This window comes from Urocitellus parryii, chromosome 6, assembly GCF_045843805.1.
Source record: "Urocitellus parryii isolate mUroPar1 chromosome 6, mUroPar1.hap1, whole genome shotgun sequence".
Taxonomy (NCBI): domain Eukaryota; kingdom Metazoa; phylum Chordata; class Mammalia; order Rodentia; family Sciuridae; genus Urocitellus; species Urocitellus parryii.
Window position 1 is genome coordinate 27384402 of NC_135536.1, and position 16090 is coordinate 27400491.

General features: G+C 42.6%; 1 protein-coding gene across 1 annotated transcript in view; it reads right to left on the reverse strand.

The window, feature by feature from the left end:
- Positions 1 to 16090, reverse strand: part of Ttll5 (tubulin tyrosine ligase like 5) — a 260147-nt gene that overhangs the window by 103449 nt on the left and 140608 nt on the right. Inside the window, exon 30 of the mRNA XM_026401550.2 lies at positions 14567 to 14721. Within this exon, the coding sequence (XP_026257335.1) occupies positions 14567 to 14721 (155 nt within the window). The remainder of the gene's footprint in view (positions 1 to 14566; positions 14722 to 16090) is intronic.

Genomic DNA, 16090 nt, shown 5'->3' on the forward strand with positions numbered 1-16090 from the left:
ATTCAAAGCATTGTATCACAGTGGTCTGCTCTCCTACCAGGGCTTAATTCAGGGTCCATTTTCATGATAGTCTATTGCTGGATTATAACACAGCTCCTCACAAAAGGAAAGAGGTTCTCATTAGCTCTGACTGAAAAAACTTCCCAAGCATGTAACATTTGATTAGTGTGTAAAATATATTTGACTACCCTTTTGGGGGTTACCAGGGACTGAGTCAGGGCTTCCTGCATGCTAAGCAAGTGCTCTACCACTGAGATACACCCCAGCCCTATTTTGTATTTTGTTTAGAGACAGGGTCTCACTGAGTTGCTTAGTGCCTCACTGTTGCTGAGTCTGGCTTTGAACTTGTGATCCTCCTGCCTCAGCCTCCCGAGTTGCTGGGATTACAGGCCTGGGCCACCATTAATACAGTGTTACAGCTGTGCTTGTCAAACAAAATGCCTAGCCCACTGACTCCTGTGGCATGGTGAGGAGCTGGGTATATTTGCAACATTTCAGGAAGAAAGTATAGCATCAAGCTACAGACCACATGTTTATTAGAATATGAAGATACCTGGGGCATGAGTGCAGTGAGTCTAGTCAGGGCAGTAAATAAGTAGTGCTGTTCAAACACCCCACAGTCCTGCAGGGATGCCTCATAGGCACTGGAGACAATGCTCTGCCTCAATATTGATTCCACCAGGTAGAATTCACTGGGTTCGGTATTGTTTTGAATTGTTTGGTTCCTCTGGTTGTGCTGATCTAATTTTAAGTATGTGGAAGGATGACAACTGCTGAGATTGGCAGGCTTTGACTAGCAGAGCAGTAGGTATCTTACCAGGTGAAGCCAAAGCTCAGATTCAAGGAAGCACGGAGGCTGAGTAGGAAAAGTCCAGGGATGGTGCAGGGCTCCTTGTGGTACCAAAGATAGGCTAGACAGCTGCCCAGGTAGAAGTGTGGTCAGTGACTGTGGACCTAGGTATCTGAACTCATTCTTATATATGAGATTAGTGGATGCTTTGTGTCAGTCACTACATCAAGGGACAGGTAGAAATGGGTATTATAGCACATGGCCTATCTACCATGTCCTCCAGAGGACGTGGTGGAGGAAAATCATCAAGTTGTCACTTGAACACCTGACAGCTGCAGGCTGCCCCTGCCTGGGAAGTCAGTAGAAAGTGTACAGCTTTTTGGGTCACAACTGGGCTGCAACCAGAATGACAAAGAGTCATACTAGGTATGATAAAAAGATAAGATAATAAAACATGAATATATTAAAAATAACAACAAAAAAACCCCCAAAAGCCAAAAATCAATTCCTGACTTCACTTGACACTAGTTAAAATGGCAAACAACAGGATACGCCAACCCTCTTAGCAAGGCATACTGGGTTCTTGCACATGAAGCCCCTACCCCCCTGCATTCCAGCTCCCTCTTCCATACCTCTCTGCCTCACCTAGGAAATAAACATTTTGTCCTTTGCAAAACCTGCCCTGGGCTTCCTCTGATACAGCTTGCTCTTCAAGTGTCCTTTTGCTGGCATGCTTTTTGCACTGTGACTATCTTCATAGTGACTACTTCTTACCCACTGGACTAACCATTATGACAATACATTCCTTTGTACACCCAGAGCCTGGTTGTGAGATGTCTGCTGAATAAACAAATGGATGAGTCAATGAACATTCTTCCATCGGGAATGGTCAACATTCCATCTGAAGAAAGGACACTAAGCTACGCATGGTGGCGCATGCCTATAATAGCAGTGACTCAGGAAGCTGAGGCAGGAGGATCCCAAACTCATGGCCAGCCTCAGCAAGTCAGTGAGGCCCTAGTCAACTTAGTGAGAGCCTGTCTCAAAATAAAAAATGTAAAACCACTGTAGCTCAGTGGTTAAGTGACTCTGGGTTCAATCCCCAGAAAAAAAAAGGAAACTAGAACAAATGGGAGTCAAGGGATCAAATGGAATTGTGACCAGAGAACCAGAAGCCCCTCTGTTCCAGTCCTTCTTTTATCATTCAGCAGATGTGAGAATTTGCACAATCTTCCTAACTTTTCTGAGACTCACTTCTTAACATCTATAAACCAGGATATGGGTAGATGACATGGAAATATTAAGAATAATAATGTCCAATATACACATAGTCTTCAGTGGGGACTATGTAAAAGGGATTTTATCTTTTTTTGTACTGGGGATTGAACCCAGTGGTGCTATATCCCCAGTCCTTTTAATATCTTTTATTTTGAGACAATCCCACAAAATTGCCTAGGCTAGCCTTGAACTTGCAATCCTCCCATCTCAGCCTCCTGAGTCGCTGGGATTACAGGTATGTGCCATTGCACCCAGCTAAAAGGACTTTTCCTAGTCACATAATTTTCATTTGCTGCTTAGAACATCCCTAGGAAGTAGGCATTTTATTCTCATTTTAAGACAAGAATACTGGGCTCAAAGAGCTTGCCCTCGGTGAAATAACTATAAGGTGACAAAAAAGGAGGACTCCAAATTGGCTGCCTCTAAAATACATGTTCTTAATTTGTAGGTCATGATATTTAAATGTGAGGTCTCAGATATCTTATTATAAAAAACTTAGAGCTTCTCAAGCCGTATGATAGTGCTACAAAAGGCAGTGCCTCTTTACTCCCCCTTTTCCTAAGATGGGGGTGCTTTCATGAGACAGGAGCATGAATATGCACCAAACAGCAGAGCCCTTCTGAATGAAAGGCACGAACTCCAAGAAAGGAGGAAAACACAGGATGAGATAGATGATAGGGAAGAGGGTGACTGGGGGCAGGGCAGGGGGGCGTTGGCAGCCTGGCAGAAGAGCAAGGACAGTGAGAGAAGAACAGGAAGGGAAGTTGGGAGTGCTTGGCTGGGGAGAAGGAGGGGCCCAGGGCCCAGATGGGCAGTGCTGTGGGATGCAGGTGGCCGAGATGAGGAGGGACAGTCCACCAGGAGAACCATTTCAGCTGAAAGCATAAAATAGGATGGATGTCTTGCTGCTGTAAGGACTGAGAGGGTTAAAAGAGAGCTCTTTCTGGGCCTGACAGGAGAAGAAGGGGGAGACTCTAAGAAAACAGTGACCCCACAGGTCTGCGAGGAGGAGCTTGCATGCTGAAAGAGCGATGACAGGAAGCACCTGGAACAGACTCTGAATGCTTTAAACCTGTGCCAGCCTACCTGAGTAACATGAGACTGAGCTGCTGACTCACCTGTGCGGGGAGGTTAGCCTGTGTACATCGGCAACATAAACAGCTCTATCTGATGGCAATAAGCATTAATAATATGAAAACACCTAACCGTGTTGGTGCTTTATAAAGAATGTTCACGAATATGATTCATCCATTCTCACTTTCCACGTGGCAAAATGAGGTTCAAGTTTTGTTCAATGATTTGTCCTGAGTGATAGGTGATAGGTGGAGCTGGGACCAGCACAGACGTCTTCTCATTTCTGCTCCAGGGTCCCTTTTGCAAAAATAAAATATAGTTTTGGGCTGGGGTTGTAGCTCAGTAGTAGTGTGCTCACCTAGCACATGTGAGGCACTGGGTTCGATTCTTAGCACCACATTAAAAAATGAAATAAAGATTGTGTGTCACCTACAACTAAAGAATAAATATTTTAAAAATATATAGTCTTTGTCTTTAACGGATATCTCAGGAGTATAAAAACAAAGGCAGAAGAAGATGGTTATCTATACAAAGGAACACACACTAAAGTCCATGGAGAGGGGTTCAGAGGAAGAAACACACTTCAGAGCAGCTCGGAAAGGCTTGGGGTGAATGGAGACTGGACTGGGGGAAGGGATTCCTAAGCTGAAGAGAGGGAAATAGGAAGCACTGAGTGGGATTTAAAGGGGCTCTGTACCTACCCAGCCCCCACAAATATACTGATTACAAGTGCAGTCAACACACATGTATTTCTTGTTGGCCTAGGTGAACAAGAAGGGTACTCCAAGACCAGCAGGATCCGGGTTATTTGCTGGGGGGATGCAGGTCATCATCTCATCTTCTGAAAAAGGAAGGAGCTCGAATGGCAAGCCTGATATCCCGGCTATGACAGACTTGTAGTACTTTCAATTTTTCAAACCTTATCACTATGTTCCCAAAACTGAAGAAAAAGGAATCTGCCTCTCCTTTGGCAGGTGACTGGAAAGGGACAGGGCTAAGAGGAAGATGGGATATTAAAGGGGCCATTCACAGCACAGTGAAAAGAGAAAGCCAAGAAGGTCATTTCGACCTCCTTCCTCTACAATTTCATATTTATGCTCCCAAAATGAAATAAAGATTGTGTGTCACCTACAACCAAAGTCCAAGCTCCATTGTATATACGATGCACATATCATAAAGAAAAAATGTGATACGGGAATACGGGGAGAGAGTCTGCGAAATGCTGAAACAGCATACCTGGCAGCTGCTGAAACAAAACTTCAAAGATTTGGCTTCTTTGAAAAGCCATCAGGCAGGACCCCACCCACTCCCCCTGCTAGCCACAGCTTCCCTGGGAGCCAGCACACGTAACCACTTCCGCATGTTTGGCTGTTCCCCAGGGCTGGAGCGGCTCTAGAAGCCAGGGCAGGGCTGCCAGTAGAGCAGGTGGGGTTGGGGTGGAGGGGTGGGGAGAAGGCAAGACCTCCCCCAACATCTAGCCATGGATACCTTGGAAAATACAGGGCTAATGAGGCACATCCTCTGAGGCACCCCCACTGATTGGTTAGCCACCAATAAGAAATGCTCCGACCTTTAGAGATTTCCAAGGTATCAGTGTATACTCCTCCCAACACCACAAATTAGCTCAACATCAGCATCTGTGGTAAATCTTTAGATCTAAACAAAAGAGGCTTGGGATCTACTGAAGAGCCTAAGAAAATAATAATAATAATAAAAAAAACGCCATTAGAAATTTCTTTTTATTTTTTAAACTATTGACAAAGTTTGGGTCATTATCACATCAATTTACACCAGCCATCTAGTAGTCCTGAGCGGCCCAATATGGTAACCACAAGATACCTGTGGCTTTCAAATACTTGATTTGTGGATAATGTAACTGAGAAACTGAATTTTTTCATTTTATTTCATTTGAATTAAATCTAATTATCTACACATAGCTGGTGGTTGCCATACCGAACAACACTGGTCTGTCAGGCATCCACGAAACACTCATTTGAGCGCTCTGTGTGGGGCACACAGAAAGACTTGGTCTCTGCCCTCTGAGAGCTTATAATCTAATATGGGCAGAAAGACAAGTATACACACAACCACTGTACAAGGAGGAGTGGCAATGTCTCAGCAGAGTAAACAGAGGATATGAGAACTAGGAGATGGAAGCCTGACGTTCTGTATTCCCTTCACATTGACACTCAAATAGAGGACGCCAGAAGGCATAGTCAGTGAGGCCCAGAGAGGAGAAATCATTAGAAAAGAACACCCGAGAGCTAGAGAGCTGCACATCAGAGGAACACAACTTCCTGGTCAATGAACATGAAAAGGTTAACAAAGAATTATCCTACACTGGGCTTCTCAAGATGGCAGATGGCCCTCCACTCTCAAGTATATTCTAGAAGTAGCACTTAAGACTCCTGTGGGTTGGGCAGAGTAGAGAGTAGGATGGGAAAAGAAAGGTTGTCTGCTTTTTTCTCTTCTTCCACACCCCGTCTCTGCCCCTCAGATTGGGCGCTTTTGATTTTGGATAACTAGAAAGAACTGAAAAAGAGTCAAAGGAGAAACAACAGGACCTAGTTACTTAAGAGAAGGAAGGGAGGAGAGAGCAAGCGGGTGGGGAAAAGGGAGGGAGGATTTTAAGCTCAATGGATAAGCTCTCTAGTGTTTAGTTCACTTGGACAGAAAGGGCAGCAAAGGTCCATTCTCTAGGAATTAAAACCGTGCACTTAGCCAGAGCTACTTTTGAATTATGTCTCTTAAAAGCATGAGTCCAGGAAATGAGGGACGAGGAGCAGAAAGGTGGGAAATGTCACTGATCTTCTTGGAGATCAGGAGGGCTGAGCGGAGCCCCATGGAAGAGGCCAACTGTTCATCCCCCTATTTAATGTGTTCCTTATTATTAAGTACCTACAGTTTACCAAGGCACTAAGACATAATATGAAGAAAACTTAAACTTCAGTGATAGAAAGCAAATGGTAAACTAACAGCTTAAGAGTATAGAATGGTAGATGTGAGGATGTGGTGACAGGAAAATAGATTCATTCATTCATTTTTTTTGTTTCAAATATTAACTTTTAGTCTTTTTTAATAATTTATTTTTAATTTGCAAAATATATGTATATTTGTGGTGTACAAAGTGAAGGAATAAATATGCATTCTGGCATGGTTAAATTGAGCTAAGTAATTAATGCGCCTCACCTTACTTTTGTGTGTGTGTGTGAACAGTTAAAATCTACGCTCTTAGCAACTTTCAAGTATATAATACATTGTTTTTAACTGTAGTCATCATGCTGTACAATAAAACTTGCTTATTTTGTTTTTCTGACTGTGGCATGTTAGAAAGTCTTTTTCTTCCTGAAAATTTTTGTTTAAATTATCCAAGTAAACATAATCTGTAGAAAATATTCAGAATAAATAAAGCAAACACTTGAGAAGCAGAAACCTAATCATGCCATATTCTCCAACTAATCTGTAAGAATATTTTGCTTTTTCTCTGACTTTTCTATTAATCTCTCCTTTAGTTGTGATATGGAGGAAAACAGATTGTATTGCACAGTAACAGACACAAGTAAATGTGTAATCATCACCTAACTGATGCACATCAGCAATGATACTTCCTAAACCCCCAATACCAACTTTTATATTATATTACAGGACTAAGAAATATCCATTACAGGTAATAATTTCAGTCTATCACTTGAACCTCAGAGGGTTTTGGCTAATTATTTCCAACAGAAACATCAACCTTCTCTCCTCTTCTTCTCTTCATCTGTCGGTAGCCTGAACACAACCTGGGACTGAGTGTGAACCCCACCTTTAACCCTTCCTCTGTAGAGCTGTATCCTTCCGCTCAGTGCAGACCTTTTTTGGATCATGAACTGCACTGAATTCCAATGCCCCTTGAAGTCAATCAGTTTGTACTTTACATACAAAAATGTTAAGTACACATACAGGACAGGATTCTCTAGACTTCCCTGCTGACCTGTCAACCCTAGCTTAATAGGAGCATGAATCAAAATTATTTGATTCTTTCACTGTCCTCGCACAGTGACAGGCACCAAGTAAATGTGGAATCATCACCTAACGGATGCACATCAGCCTCGTGGCTTCTCAAGCCCTGTCCACCCTTCTAGGTCACCTTCCATTTTTTTTTTTTTCCTTGAACTTTTTGCTAGCTTCTCCAGCTACAGCGATCACTTTCTCTTCTAAACTCTCTCACCAGAGTGTAATCCCCCTGTTCAACACTAAAGCACATATTCCTTTATAGTATTTACATTAGTAACTCACATGATTACTAATTTTCTTCCTAGAGGACAGGAGGAACCTTATCCAAAAGAGCTCCTTCAGAGCCCTGCCCAGCACTTTGCATTTTGGAGATATTCAATAATTCCATGTTAACTCTGGGGGGAAATGTTATTTGAACAAATATCAGATAAAACTATTCCCCAGACGAAACATTTAGTTACACCATCTCTATTAAAAAAGAAAACTTTTTTTTTTTTTTTTTTTTTTTTTTAGCCTAGGAGAACTTTCATTTCAAATTTAAAATAAATTTGGTGGAGCAGGCAAGGGCAAGACAATTATATTTTGATGTGGAAAATCTTGAATAAAGCCCAGCTTTCACAGGATGTGGCTCAGTGGCGGGGCACTTGCCCAGCAAGGCCCTGGGTTCGAACCCCAGTACCTCCAAAAGAAGAAAACATCCAGTCTTCATCCTGTCACATGGAGAAAAAGAGCCTTCCAACAGCTGAGCATTCTTATCCTCTTGACTGTAATCATGTCACTTGTTCTAACAATTGATAAAAACGAAGAGTTGAGGTCCTTCCTGCATACATTTACTTGTACTCCAATAATTATTTTCTAGTGTCTTCTTAACCGTCCCCATATCCCCTGTGTTTTTATTATGACAATTGGGCAGACTTGGTTTGATTGTACCCATGGACTGGGAGAAGGGCCAGGTGAACTGATGCTTCCAGAGTGTCTCCACACCCGCATTCTGCGTGCACTACTGCTGGCTGGTGTTGGAGACTTGTGGCAGGGGTAGATTTATGGGCCTGGGGCCACCCTACAGGGCAGCCACTATGGTGGTGAACATCCTCCAGCAGCTTGGAGAGTCCCCTGAGACTTCGGTCTTCCCTGAGGAGGCTTGGCATCCCATTTCCAGACCCAATCAGGCAACACTTGGCCTTGGTGGTTCATGCACCCACACACATGTTCATTCAGAGGAAACATAAGGTAGTTTATCTTTAATATTTTGGGGTGAGTAGGAGGTGGCAAAGGAGGCAAACAAATCTAGAAAAACTGACATTGGTAATATAAAGCAATCCGCATTTTATTTCCACTTGTGGATAAGAAAGATCCACTGCTTTTACTGCTAATGCGAGGCCCCAAGTTCCCAAAGCTACATTTTCACAGCCCTGGAATGGTGGCTAGCCGGCCAGCTATCTTGGGCCCATTTCCTAGGTTTATTAACACTGCCTCAAATGGCAGGAGCCAGTCATTCTGGCCTGGGCACACTGATGACACTCAGCTCCCTTGGTGGATGAGGAGCTGGGGAACCTGTGACAGAGCTGGGGAACCTGTGAAATGCCACAGAATACAGCCCTTGAAAGGGTATGTGACTGGCTGCAGGAGAAAAGCAGCACATGAATTTCAGACAGAACCAAACGTTTTACTCAGTGGGAAGAAACCATGAGAGTTAAGACTCACGAAGGAGGTCAGGCAAACTTTATTTTATGGGAAAGAACGAAGGAGAAGGAGTGAAATATCACTTCTACAGAACTCTGAACATGAAAGAACTGGGCTTTTTTTTTTTTTTTTGTCCCCTTCCCCCACAAGTAGTTTCTTTTGGTGATTGTGCTCTTTGGCTAAAGAACATTGTTTATTTAACAGGATAAAGTACAAAATTATAAGCTCCAAACTCCTCCAGAGAAAAACTCTCCCAAAGCTCGACCCCCAGGATGGATGGAAAATATGAGTGTTTACTGGCTGGAACACGGAGCTGCGATGGAAATTTCAACATTCAGAAGATAGCAGAGAGGAAGGCCTGCTGTGCAGAGAGAAGCCACCCTTCCACAAGGGCCAGAGGAAAGGAAGCGTCTTTTGGGCCCATTCTGATGCCTTCCCATCACCCGTTGCACGGGCGCCTCTGCACAGTGCAGCCTGGTCCAGAGTGCTGCCCGGAGCCCTGGACTATTCTCTCTAAACTGGGCACCAAACTAAGTGGTGGAGCAACACTGCAACCCAAGCAAGTTCAATTTTAAGTTTCTTTCCTTATTTTATTTACTTTTTTTTTCTGGAAAGTGAACTAAGGGTTATCAATATCCTACACCAAAACCCAGGCACTGTGCTGGCTAATTTCACATATACAACTCAACTTAAATCTTTAACAACTTAATGAGGCGTTAATTATGCACATTTTTTTAAAAAGATGGGGAAATTGTGGCTCTGAGATGCCAATAACATACCCAAGGTCACATACACAATACCACAAACCCAGGTCTGTCTGACTTAATGAAGTCCTTTCCCTCTCCACCTCACTACATCCCAGCAAGTGTCACTGGTCACTTGCTTTTATGTTTTTTATTTTTTAACTTCAGTTATATGGAATTGGTTCAAGTTGGTGGCATGCTTTTAAAGAAAGAGAAACACTGCAGGACTGGTTCCAGAATAATGCCCTCACACACAGGGAAAGAACGGACCTTGTCATTTGGGTCACTGTATAATTTTTGCAGAACTGTGGGGGCTGTCTTGGAAATTCTTCATTGTTTACCTTCTTTTTCTGTAGTAAAAAGCACATAATTTATATTTACTACCTAATCATTTTTATGTGTACAGTCCAGGAGTGTTAAGCACATTCATATTGTTCTACGACAGATCTCTAGAACATTTTCATTGTGCAAAACTGAAACCCTATACTCATTAAACAAGAAGTCCCCCTCCTCACTCCCCCCAGTCCTTGGCAACCACCTTCCTGTGTTGTTTCTGTGCTCTTGACCACTTTAGGTACCTCACATGAGCAGACTCATATGTTATTTGTCCTCTTGTGAATGGCTCATTTCACTTCGTGTACAACCCAGTTGTAGCCCATCACGGGGCAGGACTGAATTCCTACATGCTCTTCCTGACAATCTTTCTTCTAATTGTGCAATGAAATTGAGGTCTTTGTTACCTGCTGCCAGACACTGTTCTTTAATTGCTTCATGTATACCATGGATCCTACCTAGCACCCAACCTTGCATTGAGAACATGGAAATTCTGTGAGATCAGGAAATGCTCTGCTATTTATTGCTATTCCCCAGCAGCAAACAATGCCTGACATACAGAAAATGCATAGGACACATTTTTTTTTTAAGTTGTTGATGGACTTTATTGTCTTTATTTTTATGTGGTGCTGAGGATAGAATCCAGTGTCTCACGCATGCTAGGTGAGCACGCTACCACTGAGCCACGACCTCAGCCCCATAGGGCATATTTTTAAAAGAAATTACAGGCCGGGGCTGTAGCTCAGGGACAGAGCACTTGCCTAACATACGTGAGGCAATGGGTTTGATCCTTAGCACCATATATACAAATAAAATAAAGGCATTCTGTCTATCTACAACTACAAAAAAAAAAAAAAAGAAAGAAATTAACAAACCCGTTGTTTTTGAGAACTGACTCTGAGAAATCAGAGACTTGAATCTCCAGCAACATTTGTAAGAAATAATCTAAAGGAAGGGAGAAGAGTATTAGCTCAACTGGAATCAGAAGCTCTGAAAAATATCTTCCTAAAAATTAGGTATGGCAGGACAGCAAACTCTTTGATCAACTACTAAAGAATAGAAGGACAGGGTAACATCAAAAAGGGCCCCGAATCTCCAAGATTTCCCATTCTTCCATAGAATTCAAAATTCTGACACACAGATGTTCACTGGAGAGTGGGAGCTGGCCAGGCTGGCAGCCATGCCCACAGAGCCCTGCCCTATCACAAAAAGCAGGAACCAACTTGTGGCTGCGCTCTTTTGTCGACTTCCCCCACCTTTAATATCGAGGAACAGACAAATCCCCAGGATGTGTGTGTGAAAAAGCCAGAGATGGATAAAAATAACCCAGTGACAAATGCTGAAGAACATACAAAGGGGCCGAAGCCAGACGTTCGTGGGATTCCCTGACAGCTCCATCCACAAGGAAGGGCTGGGCTGGAAAAAACAGGGCCTCAGGTTCCTGCCAAGCTGTCTGAGGCCCTGTCCTTCCCAAATCATTCCAAGCAGCAGCCAAGACTTCACAGTAACCCTTCCAGGTCTCACAAAGAAAAATGCACTCTGAACCCACGGAGGGCTCCTCACCTAGAAAACTCTCCTCCCTGGTGAGGCCCCATTCCATGGGAGGCTGGCAGGAATGAGCGGATGCCGCGCACCTCAGTTCTCAGCTCCTAATGACTCCCCATGTGCCCAGAAAACGGATAATTAGAAGGCAGCTCGAAGAATCCAACTTTTCTCATTGGCTAAAGAAAAGCTGAAATACCCAGGTATCAGAATCCAGAGACCGGAAACATGGCTTAAAGAAAAAAAGAGGTCATAAACGTGTGGTACCTGCATCCTGGAGTCCCTGCTGTATAATTCTAAGCTGGCCTTGCTTGGAGGCACACCTCAGGCTTCTAAGCATGTGACTGCATTTGGCCCTAACTCCTCTCTCTTCTGGAGAATGGCCTGCAATTAATCTCACTTATTACCTCTGAAAGTAACAACAGAGGAATGGCTGGCCAAGCCCAACTCCCGAGTGTCTAGGGAACTGCAGGCTGCGTGGCCAGGCCTCAGACTGTCTGGGCAAGTTGTGGGCTCTTTGCCTTCCTCTCCCACAACAAAGCCTGAACAGGGACTCCAGACAGACCAAAGGAACCAGGGGATTTGAGGAGCTGGGTTGAGCTCACACTGACCCAATGGGAGACGACAGCCCTGAGGCTACATTTGGGGTGGTTTCCAACAGCGGGGGAAGAACAAGGTTTGTCTGGTGAAAACTTGTGTGATCCATAAAATTGAGAACAATGGCAACACCATGGGGAAATGAAAAATAACACTATTTGCAGAGTTCTCGTGAGTCACCAGTTTTCATTCCTGTGGCTACCAAGTCACTGAATTCTCCGAGACGGAGAGATGAAAAGTACAGCCAGCAGCGGGCTTCTCGAAACTTTGCATTACACTTCACAGGCAGCCTGGAGTTGAGTGAGTTAGCAGAGTTTATCAGCACTGGAATTCACTGCTGCATTTGTAGAAAAACTAGTAAGAGTACCTTTTATTTACCTAGCCCCCACTTCAGGGAGATCAAAGTGCTTTAAGGGTGATCTAAAAGCTCTCAAAATAGGCCAGTTTACATGTAAGTATGCCTACCCAATAAAAAGATTCAATGAATAGCTTAGGGTCACTTAGTGTCAAAAACAGTAATAAAACTCACATCTCTAAGCTGTGAGTCCCATATTCACCAAACTTAGTCACCCTCACTACAAAGGAGAAACAATAAGAGACTAAATAAATATCCACAAAAGAGGGACTTACCAGGTAAGAATGGAAATCAGAAGGAGCCCTGTGTGGTGTCCCTGGCCAGGGCCTGCAGCCCCTCCAGCTCTGGAAGGACTAAGGACTCACTTGGGGCTGTTGGAACTAAAACTCCCAAGCTGAGCCTCCAGCTGTCCTGGCAAGCAGAGGTCACCTGGGGGCAGTGGAAGATTCCCCAGGGCTATGGGGGACCCGACTGGGACCTCACCACTGGCTGGAGGCAAAGAAAGGGCTGTTGTGGGTACAACTAAGTCAAAAAGGAAGCACCAAGGGATTTCTTGGGGTTGCGTTTTAGCTGCAACAGCTCTGATGTAAACCGGATAGTGCGCCACTCCACCGCAGCCCAGGGAGCACTCTGGCTGGGAGAAAGTCACTCCTGGTGCTGCTGTAGGTCCCAGCTGACCTCCACAGATCCCACCATACTGCATCTCACCAATAGCAGGTGCTTCCAAGAAAGCTCTCCACCCAGCCATAATTTTTGTTATCCCCTCATTCTATCTACAAGTATAAAAAGTGCTAAAATTCTTCTTCTCCAAAATGTGGACTTTTGACGTTCTATTTACAGTATGGAAAATGCCTTATAGCCTTGTCAAACAGAATATTCAAGATTGTAATGAAAGTGTTCTCCATAGGAACAGGCTCTGAGTTTCCCAGGAAAATGGAATATTTGGAAACATTTATATAGAAAATAAAGCTCTATGGAATAAAAAGAACTTTTTTACAACTTGTATTTCAAGGAATGTGGTTACTCAGAAGATTATAAATCACCAAATAAGAATTCTCTTGTGAAAAGAACTGTATAGAGGAAGTCCCATCTCAAACAGTTGTGCCCCTTGGTCTCCAACTCTGCATGAAAATTCTCAACTGAGATGGCTCTTTGCACATCGACCACAATGACGGTGGGTCTGAGAGCCATCGTTCCAGGGTGAGATGCAATGTGCTTGTGTTTATGCTGCTTCCCAGGCAGAGTTTCTGGTCCCAAATTAGCTCCTTAAGAAGTTAATTCTGATACCAAGTGATATTTGAATAATAATCAAGTATTTCCTCCATGCCCAGGTCTTTGGTCCCCTCCCCCACCCCAAGCTCAGAGCAAAGCAGCAAAGAAGAGAGAGAGGCTGGCACAGGGTGAGGACTCACTTGGACACCTGGGGTAGAGCTTTTTTATTTGGAGGGAACAAAATCTCCATGGCCAGAGATATCACTGGTCACATTTCTCTCCAGCTCATTAGACTCAGGGACTGATGCAATTTAATCCACTAAAGGAAGATGCAGTGAGAACTCATTTCTTAGATTTTTTTTATACAGGAATACTTAAAATATTAGAATGAGACCAGAATTTAATACAGTGATTTTTTTTTTAAATTCAGAAGTTGTTTGCCTTATGGCCAGAATCTATTTGTATTTCACAAATTGCTACTTCTCTCTACATAACAGACTATTTCCTTCCCACCTCCCAAATGGGATCAAGAACCTGTTTTGAGTTTAATTATATAACCTATATGAAAACATAAAAAACAAATATGATCTCCAAAGGAAAATAAATAAATAAAGAGTTCAAAGTCACTGAAACACAATGGAGATGTGGCTCAGTGACAGAGAGTCTCTGTGTTCAATCCCCAGTATCACAAAAACAAACAGAAAATTCCAGGAGGCAAGGATAAAATGCCAAAATTCAGAACATGAAGATGTTGACTGGAAGTAAGGATTAACTATAGCATCCATCCAGAAGTGATTTTCTTAACTACATCAGAAATTTCCTTTCCATTTGATTTTCTTGAAAGTTGTCTTACAAATAAAATGAGCATCCACCTTACTAGACCTCAGAGTGGGAAGGGCCTGATTGCTTGGGACACAGCCCCTCCCATGCAACTCAATGCTACCTCCAGGGTCCTTCACGTACCTGCTTCCAGGAGGGCTGGAGTGGTTCTCTGTAGCGTGGGGGTCTGACTGTATGGACCATGTTGGACCAGTAGGACTGAGGACAGGTCGGAGGCTGGGGGGAGTTGAAGCACTGCTTCTGTTTATGACACCACTTGCCAAATTCAGGTTTGTTACCTAGAAATGAAGTGAAGGAAATAACCTGATTAAAAGTGTCATGAAAAATACATCAGAACAATCAAGTCTAAGAGATGCTGACTCATCTGAGCTGAAGCAGTGGCTGTGACAAAGGCAAACAGGAGAGGGTGGCTTCTGTGCTCAAAGAACAAAGGCAAGGATGGCGACTGCCCTTGAAAGTGCACATGGGCTTATTCTGCTCCTACTATGTGCAAGACACTGGTCTGTGCTAGGTGCTTCAAAAAACTAAGCTAAGTAATAAAAACAACAAGGATGACTGGGCTTTTATTTACTCTGGCCCTTGTTTCCTCATCTGAAAGTTGAAAATGCTTAATAGACTTTATTTATAAATAATGATTATTATCACAATAAACAAAGAACTCAGTGATTTATAAAAAATTGAAGTGTCAATAAAAATGGGCATTGGCTTCCATAAATAATTTGTGAAAACATAATTTGCATAAGTGATTGGCCAATTAAACATTTTAAAACTAATTTGCATTGCTAAATGTAAATCATACAAAAGAAATGCAAATTAGAGAGATACAGTAAGTTAAAAGTACAATTTTTGTGTGTCACATTGCTAAATAGTAATAAAAAAAGACATACACAATAATGACAAAGGGTGAAATCAGGTATTGTGTAATTATAAATTGATAGAATTTTTCTAGGAATCAATTTTGCAATATATTACTAAAGTACAATACGTGTATACTTGGATGCCATAATCTAGCTCTTAGGAGTTATAAGAAAAAAAATGCTGATGATTAATGACAGTGAGTGTTACAAAAGCAATCAATATTAGAATTTACTATGAGTCAACTTCTGCGTAAATGAGTACATCACACATATCTCATAAATCAACTCAAGTGTGGTAAAAAGTACTATTATAACCCTCATTTTACACAGAAGAAAACTGAGGTTTAGGATTGCATGAGGCCTGGGAATGGGTGTGAGGAGCAGAATCTGAGCATGGTATGGTCTTTGGAGCTCCAGGCCTGTGTTCTTACTCACCACAGTGAACAGATATGGCAAAGCTTTTAATGTTGAAAAGGAGATCTAAATAGCCAACAATATTGTCAAATAGGTTTTCTCTTTCCATGTAAAAGGGTATTATTTATTCATTAACATTTTTTGAAAAATAATTATACAGGAACATGCTGATAACTCAAAAAAATTGTGATAGTAAAAACCACAACACAAAACTGTATACCATAGGTGCAAACTTCCTTAACCATAAACACACACACAAGGATACACACTTCTAAAAAGACTGGAAATAAAAACTCAGAATACACAGCATTTATCTCGTATTAGGAACTTATTTTCTTTCTCATAATTTACCTATATTATCCAAATTTTCTATAGT